We start from the raw sequence: 11,605 nt of genomic DNA, 5'->3' as shown, positions 1-11,605 counted from the left end.
CCATCTCCCCCTGCTGGCACTCTGCTGAAGTTCTGTGGGTAGCATGGCTTTGCTGCTCACTTGTAACTGACTTCCAAGAGTTTCAAAAACGGTGGGAAAGCAGGAGGGTCAAAGGGTCAAGCTCACTCCCCTTCATCTAAACAGACTTTTCATTTTTTTGTTTGATGAGGATTAGGAAGAAAGGGGTGAGGATTAGTCATAATTTACTGCCTCTGTCAAAAGCCAGCTCTAAGTTGAAGGGAAGGGAGTGAGTGGATTATGAAAAGAAAACAAACGGAGAAAAAAAGGGCAAAGGATAAACTGCATTCAATAATATTTATTAATTTGAGTTTAAAAGAAAAATAAAGAATCCTTTCTAATGGTTCACCTTCCTATGAACCCAGGAGTTTCCCCAAACCCTAAAGAGGTCTTCCTGACACCGCCGTGAGGTAGATCAGAGATGTTCTGTGGAAAAAGTGACAGAGGCTGGTGCCTGCAGAGGGAGCTCAGGACAAACCCCAAACCTTGACCTTTTCTAACTTTCTGGTCTCAGAGCCTAGAGAACACCAAGTGGTTTCATCAGGGTCTTGGCAGCAAAAGGAAGGGAGCCAGGGGTGTTTTCTCTGCTCTGAGGACCAAGCACACAGGTGAACAAGGTGACAGGTGCCCCACGCAGCTAGCCCAGACACTCTGGAGCAGCTGAGGCTGCTACCAAGACGGTAGTGAAGGTCGAGTGGGGTTTGGAAAACCTCTTTCAGAAAGAGAAAGAAGAGGGTAGTGAACCCCACTTGGCAGGGACGGCCCACGCCGCTCGATCCGCTCAGAGGAGATTCCAGGCTCCTTCTGAACAGAGGCCGGAGTCTTTCCCAACCTGCTGCTGCTTGCCCTTCAGGCTAGGAAGTAACTCCCCACGAAGCCCTGAAAAACGGATAGAACAGAGCAGAGGGTGGGAACAGGAACTCTGGCGGGAAGGAATGCTGGGAAGCCTATTCAATTACACAAAAGCATCAGGGCACCACAAAAATCCCACCCCCAACTCCAACCCGACCAGGGGCAAGGGGGCCGCAGATGCGGCACTCACGGGCTCCTGCTCGGGTCTGTCCTTCAAACTCGGAGTGGAGTCTCACCTTCACAGCCATTAAACCTTGAAGAGAAAGCGCAACTGAGGCCGAAGAGATAGCACAGCCACTGGTCGTCTCTTTTAAGTGAGAGGCAGGTCGAAATCTGGGCGGCCAAAGAAAACCAAAACCAGGGCCCATCTGGAGCGCCCCCGGCCTGCCCTCGGCCCACCTCCGGGTGAAGAAAGCGCCGCCCGCCCTCCTTTGCTTCAACCCTAGTGGTTGGACCCGGGAAAGGAGAGGGCCTGGATCCCATTTTGGTTCCCTTCTCCCTGTTCCCTCCTCTCTCCAGGCAGCGCCATCCTCCCCCTTCTCCTAGCAACCCCCAAATTCAAGTTGACCCCAGCAGACACCGAATGCTCCCTGACCCCGAGCCGCGGTCCCTCCGCCCGGGTCACCTACTCATCGCGTGGTGGGCACTGCCCGGCCGGCGCGGGGCTGCTCCGGGCTGCGGGGGCGCCCGAGGGGACGCGGGCCGGGGAGGCGGCGGCCGCGGCGCGGGGCTCCTCCTGCCCGCGACGGCGCAGAAGACGGCGGAAGGCGCTGCGAAAGTCCGGGCTACGACAGTAGATGAGCGGGTTGAAGGCGGAGTTGGCATAACCGAGCCAGTTAAGGGCGAGGAATGCCGGGCTGGGGACCAGAGCTGGGCCCCCGAGAGCGCGCAGCACGTTGGCCAGGAAGAAGGGCAGCCAGCAGAGAGTGAAGGTGCCCATGATGAGCCCCAAGGTGCACAGGGCCCGATGCTCCCGGAGAGGCAAGAGGCGCGCGGGTCGCCGGCCGCAGGAAGGCGCCCCTTCGGGCGAAGCGCACGTCCGCTCGGAGGCCGGGGACCGAGAGCGCGACGGAGCCGGCGGAGACTCCTCGGGCGGAAAGCGGCCCAGCTCCCCGCGCAGCAGGCGCCGCTGGCGCGTAGCCACGACGAACACTCTTGCGTACACGAAGAGCATCACAAGGAGCGGGAGGTAGAAGGAGACCGAGGAGGAGAGAAGCACGTAGGCCATGTTGGAGGCGAAGGCGCAGCAGCGCGGATTGGAGTGGCAGCGCTGCGCCTCGGCGTCGGCCCCTACGCGCCACCACTGGCTCATGATGGGCGCAAACGACACAGCGGCGGAGACGACCCACACCAGGACCACCGCTGCACGGGCGCGGCGCTTGGTGACCAGCGCGCCGTAACGCAGCGGATTAGTCACCGCCAGGTAGCGGTCCACGGCCAGGGCGCACAGAGTTTCGATGCTGGCGGTCACACACAGCACGTCCACCGAGGTCCACAACTCGCAGCCGGTGGCGCCCAACGGCCAGTGGCCAGTCAGCGCCAAGGTGGCCCCTGGTGGCACTACCAAGAGTCCCACCACCAGGTCGGCTGTGGCCAAAGAAGTCACGAACACGTTGGTCATGGTCTGGAGTCTCGGCGTCCGGGCGATGGCCACGATTACCAGCAGGTTGCCTCCCACGGTGGCCAGCACCGCCACCGCCAGCAGCGCCCCGGCCAGTGCCGCCGCCCACGGCACCCCGGGCAGCCCACTCATGTTGGCCGTATTGGGCGCCAGGGTGGGGGCGTCTAGCCATGAGGCCAGAGAACTGTTCCCGTGAGGCCACGGAGCCATGCCCTTGTCGCGCGTGGGGCGGGAGCCTTTCAGATCACCCTGGTCAGGGGAGGGGGCAGTGGGGCGTGGGAGCGACTCCCCCAGCCTGGGCCATCTTCCCGGTTGAGCAGGAACGGTCAGCCTCCCCCCTTCCTACCCTCTTGGTGCCACCACTCTGGGGGGAGGAGTGACTGTGCTTAAAGGGGCAGCAGCCAATAGTCTCAATGGAGGGGCCTGGGGAGGAGAACTGGGGAGTGGGTAGGGAGGCAAGACGGATGCTCACCTCCTCCTTTAGCCAAAGCTGGAGTAGCAGATGCCCTGACCCCTCTGCCCACCTCCCACAGCCAGGCCCAGGGGTCAGCACAGCACTCCCTCAACACCGGTTTCCTGGAGCTCTGCGCCTGCTTTCCTGGAAGGTCCTGCAGCGACACTGGGGAAAGGGGAAGAGAGGACACTCCCATCCCACCCTTCCACGAGTCAGAGGAAAAGGTGGCCCTGGGCAGTCCAGCAGACGGTGCAAGGTAGCAGCTCCTCATCTGCTTGAGTGCCCTCTGCTGAGATGTTTAAAATAAAGTAGCAGATTTGGGCGGCGCCTGTGGCTCAATGGGTAGGGCGCCGGTCCCATATGCTGGAGGTGGCGGGTTCAAGCCCAGCCCCAGCCAAAAATAAAAAAAAATAAAATAAAATAAAGTAGCAGAGAGAGGGCAGCCGCTTCACTTCTCTCCTCTCCCAAGAATTCATTCTAGTGAGATATGGCCCCTTTCCCTTCCTCTATTTCACTTACCCTTTTTTCCCCTCCAGTTTTCTGAATATATATATCTGATATATACATATATATGTATTATTTTTTCCAGATATGGGGGAAATTTGCCATGTTTCAGAGTTGTTTTCATCAGCTGCCTATTTGCACTTGGATTTTGCATTAGGTAACCTGAGATGCCAAAGAGTTTCGATTTCCCCATCTTCTTCTCCACTCTGTACCTCCCCTTCTACACCCCTGTCCACCTTGAAGGTTTCCACATAGCTCCTTTCTCTTTAAGTTCTTCTGTCATCAAGACATTATAAATACAGGAGTGGGTTTGAGGTTGAGGCTTCCCCACTATCCCCTGTCCACATTGCCATCCCCTCCAAGGTAAAATGTTCCCTCCATTTCCATGGAGATTTTATTCATGAACTTTTAAAAACTAGAAGGCATGTGGGGCTCAGTGGCTCATGCCTGATATCCTAGCACTCTGGGAGGCAGAGGAACATGGATTGCCTGAGTTCACAATGGAGACCCTTTCTCTAAAAAATAGCTGGGCATTGTGGCAGGCATCTATAGTTCCAGCTAGTTGGGAACCTGAAGCAAGAGAATCGCTTAAGCCCAAGAGTCGGAGGTGGCCGTGGGCTGTGACGCCATAGCACTCTACCAAGGGTGACAAAGTGAGACTCTGTCTCAAAAATAAATAAATAAAAATAAAAACTAGAAGGCATTGAGTTGAGAAATTCACAGGTTCATCTTGGAGTGTGTGTGCCTACAGGCCTGGTGTTTTGCTGGTTTTTTGGTTTGTTTGTTTTTTGTTTTCCGGAGGCAGACTCTCACTCAGTTGCCTTGACTTGAGTGCTTGATGTCATAGTTCACAGCAACCTCAAACTCCTGGGCTCAAGTGATTTTCTTCCCTCTTCCTCCCAAGCAGCTCAGACTACAGGTGCTCACCACAATGCCTGGCTATTTTTTAGAGATGGAGTCTTGCTCTTGCACAGGCTAGTCTTGAACTCCTGAGCTCAAGTAACTCCCTCCCAAAGTGCTGGGATTACAGGCGTGAGCCACCGGGCAGGGCCTCAAGGCCTGGTGTTTTAATACCTCTAAAATCTCTCCAGCTCGTATGTCCTGTCAGAGGTCTCCCTCACCTGAAGATGCTGAAGCTTCTGTCCCTTCTTCTGTTCTTAATTTCTAAGGCTTTGTTCTGCAGCCCAAACTCTCCCAGCCTCTAAACCAGTTCCTCTCAGATTGGGTGGGAGACTGGGAAATAAGCTAATGTCCAAGTTGAGGGACAGGAAGATATGATACCTTCATTAGGGCCCCTCAGGACCTGGTCCTTGAGCTGTCTCACTTCCTCCCCTAAAACAAGGGAACCAAAGGGGGGGTGGGGTAAATGATCATGGAAAATGCCTCCAGGGCCATGCCCTAGCAAGTCTCTTTTGAAGAGCTCTTTATTTCAAAAGAACCCTGTATAGTCACTGGTCTAAGCAATCCCTCTGGGAGGCTGAGCCAGGGGTTGGGAGTTAGAAAGACTGAAGGAGAAGTAAGAACCTAAAATTATCCCTGAGGAAAAAGAACCAGCTTGTCTTCCAGGGACCCAGCCTCTCCCCCATGAGCAAAGTTTGTCAGGGGCTTTTAAGCAAATGCCTTCTGTGCCTATGATGTACCCCAAGGGGGCCTCCAGATCCATGCAAATGCCCGGTGGGTGGAGGTGAAGAGGCAGCCTCTGTCCTCTCCCCCTCTTCTGCAACCCCAAGTCATGCCAGAGTGCTGTGTGTCCCACTGGGCCCCAAGTCTTGGCTGTGACTCCTTGCTCATCAAAGCATTCACTCCCAAGTTGAGTTTTGCAACACCCTAGCATTGCCAGTTCTCTAAAAGGGGTATCATAAGATTCTCAAAAGTTAATTTCTAAAACAAATTCATACAATTCAGTGGGATTTTTCCAGGACATCAGGGTTGGTCAGGGAAGGGAAAGGGTGCCAGGAAGTCGAGCAAACTTTAAAGGATGTCATTGCTTTAGGGGTGACCTTGTGTTTGGAAGGACATGTGTAAAAATGTTTACATTTTCAAAAAAGACAAGCCTTCCCAAATCACATAAGCATGTCTAAGTTTAGGGAATGATTAAGGCCATAACCAAGTGACACTGTGAGAAGAGAAACTCCAGACTCCTAGTGAAGGCGTTTATGAGCAAACAGACCCTGGAGGCACCTGGCTTCTTTCCTCCCTCCTCTGTCCGAAGCTCCTCCTCACATTCCTCAGTCTGCTCTTCCCCTTCCCTAGCAGCTGACAGGATGAGAGGCTCTCTCTTTTGCCACTTTGGTCTGTGGGATAATTCTGTCTTTTTTTGTGATTTTGTGTTTTTTTCACTTGATTTCTTTTTTTAAAGACACTGTCTTGTGGGCCGCGCCTGTGGCTGAGTAGGCAGGGTGCTGGCTCCATATACCGAGGGTGGCGGGTTTGAACCTGGCCTCAGCCAGCTAAAACAGCAGTGACAACTGCAACAAAAAATAGCCAGGCATTGTGGCAAGCACCTATAGTCCCAACTACATGGGAGGTTGAGGCAAGAGAATCACCTAAGCCCATGAGTTTGAGGTTGCTGTGAGCTGTGAAGCCACAGCACTCTACTGAGGGTGACAAAGTAAGACTCTGTCTCAAAAAAAAGAAAAAGACACTGTCTTGCTCTGTTGCCCAGGCTAGAGTGCAGTGGCCTGATCATAGCTCCCTAAAGCTTCAGACTCCTGAGCAACTCCCATCTCAGCCTGCTGAGTAGCTGGGACAACAGGCTGATGTCACCACACCTAGCTAAGTTTTAAAATTTTTTTCTTGTAAGAGGCAGGGTCTTGCTGTGTTGCCCAGGCTAGCCTTGAAATTCCAGTCTCAAGTGATCCTCATGCTTTGGCCTCCCAAAATCCTGGGAATGTAGGCATGGCCTAAAATTGCAGTTAATTTTTTGAATTGATAATACATTCACATTATTCAACCATAAAAATATATAAAATGGGCTGGGTGCAGTGGCTCACACCTGTAATCCTAGCACTTTAGGAGGCTGAGGTGGGTGGATTGCTTGAGCTCAGGAGTTGGAGACTAGCCTGAGCAAGAGTGAGATCCTATCTCTACTAAAAACAGAAAAATGAGCTGGGCACTGTGATGAGTGCCTATAATCTCAGGCACTCGAGAGGCTGAGGTGAGAGGATGGCTTGAACCCAAGAGTTTGAGGTTGCTGTGAGCTATGTTGATGCCATGGTACTCTATCCAGGGGGACAGAGTGAGACTCTGTCTAAAAATATAAATATACATATTATATATATATTGCATATAATATTTTTCTTCTTGAGACAGAGTCTCACTTAGTCACCCTCAGTAGAGTGCTATGGCATCGTAGCTCACAGCAGCCTCAAACTCATGGGCTCAAGGGATCCTCTTGCCTCAGCCTACCCAGTAGCTGGGACTATAGGTACCCGCCACAACACCTGGCTATTTTTAGAGACAAGGTCTTGCTGTTGCTCAAGCTGGTCTTGAACTACTGAGCTCAGGCAATCCACCTGCCTCGGTCTCCTAAAGTGCTGGGATTACAAGCATGAGCCACCATTTAATAAAATGTTGCCTTCATCTCAGTTTTCCTCTCCCTAACAGATAACTACAATTATCTCTTGTTTACCCTTGTACTAATATATATATATTTTTTTTTGTAAAGACAGAGTCTCACTTTGTCACCCTCAGTAGAGTGCCCTGGCATCACACAGCTCACAGCAACCTCCAGCTTCTGGGCTTAGGTGATTCTCTTGCCTCAGCCTCCTGAGTAGCTGGGACTATAGGCACCTGCCACAATGCCCAGCTATTTTTTGTGCAGTTTGGCCGGGGCTGGATTTGAACCCACCACCCTCGGTATATGGGGCTGGTGCCCTACCCACTGAGCCACAGGCACCACCTCCTTCTACTAATATTTTATATATTAATACATACAAGTCAATACAAATGTATACATTCTTTTGTCCTTTCTTCCTACTTAAAGAATAGTAAAATATACCCACTACTCTGCACCTTGTTTTTCTTTTGTTTTTTGGCCGGGGCTAGGTTTGAACCCACCACCTCCGGCATATGGGACCGGCGCCCTACTCCTTGAGCCACAGGCGCTGCCCATATTCTGCACCTTGTTAATTTTAACTTAACTATGTACGTGTGATTCTATCAGATCAATACACAAAAGCATCCATTTTTAGTATTCCATTACATGGATATATCATAATCTATGAAACCAACCAGCTGTGGGTGAACATATAATTCACTTCCCTTCTTTATTAAACAGATAACATTGCAAAGAACAACTTGTTTACAGGTCATTTCACACATGTATAAATACATTCTACAAGTAGAATTTGCTACATTATAAAGTTGCACATTTGAAAGCTATTGCCAAATTACCCTCCCCAAGCCATGTGCCCATTTACACTCTCACCATCATTTTTGGTGGCCAGGAGGTGGGTGGAGGCAAGTGGCCTACTGCTCTGTGAAGTCATCCTGGTGACCAGCCCAAGGGGAATTAGTAGCGCTGTCTGTAGAGGTCATCCAAGTCTGGACAGATGCATACACTTCCCAGAGAGAGCATTACACTGGCCCTCAGCCCCCAGATGACCCCTGTTCTGTGTCCTTGGAAGCAGGCAGTGAATGTAGGCCTCTGAATCTACCCTCAGGCTGCTGTTTATGTGTTGGGGGTTTAGGAGTTATGTGTTGGGGAAAACAGTGTTCTGTGATGTAGAACATGTGCCAGAGAGCCCGAAGAGACGGCGGCTGCAGGAAAGAGCCTCCCCCCTTGCTGTGCACAGCTCATGGTCCTATGAACAGCACATGGGGTGCATATGTGGGGGTGTGTGTGTATTTATGTGACACAGTAAGAAGCAGCCCAGAGGAATTCAGATGATCACAGCCTTGTTCCCTGCCCAAGACCACATGTGTTAGAGATGATTATATGCTACCATTCATAATCCATTCTCCTGCTTTAAAGTTCTTGGTGGAGCTGGTGCAGTGGTTCACAGCCTATAATCTGAGAACTTTGGGAGGCCGAGGCAGGAGAATCACTTGAGGCCAGGAGTTCAAGACCAGTCTGGCCAACATGTAAAACCCTATCTCTACAAAAAAAATAAGAAGTATTAGCCAAGGATGGTATCACACACATACAGTCCCAGCTACTTAGGAGGCTGAGGTGGATGGATCCCTTGAACTCAGGAGTTCCAGACCAGCCTGAGCAAGAGTGAGACCCCCATCTCTACTATAAATAGAAAAAATAGCTGGGCATTGTGATGGGAGCCTATAGTCCTAGCTATTCAGGAGGCTGAGGCAAGAGGATCACTTGAGCCCAGAAGTTCCAGGTTGCAGTGAGTTATGATTGTGCCACTGCATTTCAGCCTGGGCAACAGAGTGACACTCCATCTGTAAAAAAAAAAAAAAAATTAAGTTCTTGGAAGGGAGCAAAAACTGGGTGGAAGTTTTTCCTGCCCCTTTACCCTGTCTCTCTTCCCCATTGCCCAGAGTAATCATCCATTCAGGTTTTTCAGATTTTGTGTATTTGAGTGGCCTCTGAACAGCTGGTGGTGTTTATTGTTTCTCCTTTCATCCCACTTAGACTAGGGCCATACGGTGGCATAGCATACTAGCTAATCAGGGTCTTGACAATCAGATCCAACACCAGCATTTTACAGAATTAAACTGAAGCTCAGAGAGGAAACGGAGGCTTGTCCACAATCACACAGTAACGGTTCATTTCTATCAGAAGCACAGGCATCCTGGGAGAGCCCAGTCCTGTTCCAGAACCTCTCCAGTCCAGGCTGTGGCTGGTGTTGGCCTCAGGCCTGACCCCTCTGGGGAGCAAAGCAGAATGAACAACCACCACCACCACCACCCACCACCCCCTCCCCAGGGAACAGAGGTGAAATCTATCAGAACTGGAAAGAGGCCTGGAAAGAAGTAGCTCATGCTGGTAATCCCAGCGCTCTGGGAGGTTGAGGCAGGTGGTTACTTGAGCTCAGGAGTTTGAGACCAGCCTGAGCAAAAGCCAGACCCCATCTCTACTAAAAGTAGAGCTAGGAATCTTGGTGAGCACCTGTAGTCCCAGCTACTCCAAAGGCTGAGGCAAGAGGATCCCTTGAGCCCAAGAGTTTGAGGTGATACCCAGGCATTCTACCCAAGGTGACAGAGTGAAACTCTTGTCTCAAGGAAAAAAAAAAAAAAAAAAAACTGAAAAGAAGCCACTAAGATTCCCTTTGTCTTCTCTAAGACGGCACAGACAACTCCACACACATCTGATCTGCTTTCCCAGGTCAGGTACGCAGGACTCGAAGGAGAGCCAGGAAGGGGCCTCTGTTCTTGGGAAACCAAAGGTAGCTTGCTGAGTAAGGGCTGGCCTGGGATTTTTCCTGGGAGAGATAGGGTGGACAGGAAGGGCTTTCTAGTTGTGTCTTCTTTATTAGTTCCTGGTCATAAATGAAAGAAAAACGACTAAGAAATGTCTCCTTCACTCCTGCGGTAGGAAAAGAAATCCTGTGAATAATCACTGAGACCTTTAACTATCAGAGACGCTGCTCCCCTGGGGCTGGGACAGGGCAGACATCGCAGCTACAGCGCAGTTTAGCCCCCTGATCAGGGAGGTGGCAACTCCCAGGAGGCGGGAGCCACCCATCCATCCACTTCTTTCCCCAGGGAAGAGGTGCTGAGAGGAAAAGAGGGCAAGACAGGGAGGGCGGGTCCCCCGCAGCAGGGAAGCCAGGGCCTCGCTGCATGAGACCCGGCTGATGAAGAAGGGATGAGGTGCTTTCCTGGCTGCACAGAGAAGGGCAGCGGAGCCACAAACCCTTGGGGGTGGCCAAAGACTCTCGGGAAAGAATCAGAGAATGGCACGGTCAAGGTCCAGATGGCGGCGGGAGGGGGGAGGGAGGGAGAGTGTTTCCTGTTTTTGCAGAAGTCATGGAAGGAAAAATGCCACTTTTGGTTTCTAATCCGAAGAAGAGGCAGGGAAGCTTGCTTTCTAGTCAGGATGGGACTGTCTACCCCTCTAGTGATAAATAGAAAATGGGAGGAAGAGGAGGAGGTGCCATGCTCGGGCCGGCCACGTAAGCTGAGTCTTCACAGGGCGCTGGCTGGTGGGGTGCAGGCTTCGGTTCAGTCGGAGCACCCACGTGTGGACCGTGCTGGGCGCGCTCACGGAGAGAGCCCGGGGCTGGGCGCGCTCACGGAGAGAGCTCCGGGTTGCGCGCGATCACGAAGAGAGCCCCGCGCTGGGCGCGCTCACGGAAAGAGCCCGGGGCTGGGCGCGATCCCGGAGACAGTCCTGCGCTGGGCGCGCGTAGAGGGATGACAGGAGACAGCCCCTGCGCCTGAGCAGGGATCCCAGCCCATAAAGGGAGTTTGTTGGGAGTTAGTTTAGACTTTATTCTCCCAAAGGAGCCTGTCCATCCTGTGATTGGCAGCTTTGGGCAAGGACATCAGGTGAGGTAGCTTTATCCCCTCACAGAGAAGGGAGAGAAAGCAAGGCAGGGCGTCTCTTGGGGCACCCAGGTGCAATGTGTGAAGACAGCCCGCTGTGCCTTGTCCCAGGACCCCACAGGAGACAGGCCCTTTCCACTCCTACTCTGTCCTCCTAACCCGGGGAGGGGTCAGGGTCTAGGGACAAGAAGGAAGGATGGCGGCACCCTCAGAGCCTGAAAGAGAAAGCAGTGGCCTGACTCACACCTCCTGCCTTTCTCAAAATTCTAGTCTACAGGCTTGGCGCCTGTGGCTCAAGTGGCTAAGGCGCCAGCCACATACACCTGAGCTGGCGAGTTCGAATCCAGCCCGGGCCACCAAACAACAATGACGGCTGCAACCAAAAAAAAAAAAAGCCGTCGTTGTGGGGGGCGCCTGTAGTCCCAGCTACTTGGGAGGCGGAGGCAGGGGAATTGCTTGAGCCCAGGAGTTGGAGGTTGCTGTGAGTCGTGATGCCACAGCACGCTACCCAGGGCAACAGCTTGAGGCTCTGTCTCAAAAAAAAAAAATTCTGTTCTATAAAAAATAGAAAAACTAGCTGGGCAGTGTGTGGGGCAGGTGTAGTCCCAGCTACTTGGGAGACTGAAGCAGCAGAATTGCTGGAGCCCCGGAGCTTGATGTTGCTGTGAGCTATGATGATGCCACGGCACTCTACTTAGGATAATAGA

The 11,605-nt window shown here is 52.2% G+C and overlaps 1 protein-coding gene across 1 annotated transcript; it reads right to left on the bottom strand.

Annotated features, from left to right (window-relative positions):
• Positions 1-802: 802 nt before the first annotated feature.
• ADRB3 (adrenoceptor beta 3) lies at positions 803-3,147 on the bottom strand. Its single transcript, XM_053578773.1, has 3 exons — positions 1,500-3,147; positions 1,061-1,123; positions 803-897 (listed from the first exon to the last, which is right to left on the bottom strand). The coding sequence occupies exons 1-2, from the start codon at positions 2,699-2,701 to the stop codon at positions 1,084-1,086; spliced, it is 1,242 nt and encodes a 413-aa protein (XP_053434748.1). The 5' UTR covers positions 2,702-3,147; the 3' UTR covers positions 803-897; positions 1,061-1,083.
• Between the last annotated feature and the right edge of the window lie 8,458 nt (positions 3,148-11,605).

Source organism: Nycticebus coucang, chromosome 24 (assembly GCF_027406575.1).
Source record: "Nycticebus coucang isolate mNycCou1 chromosome 24, mNycCou1.pri, whole genome shotgun sequence".
In the NCBI taxonomy this organism is placed as follows: domain Eukaryota; kingdom Metazoa; phylum Chordata; class Mammalia; order Primates; family Lorisidae; genus Nycticebus; species Nycticebus coucang.
This window is presented reverse-complemented; position numbering and strand designations above follow the sequence as displayed.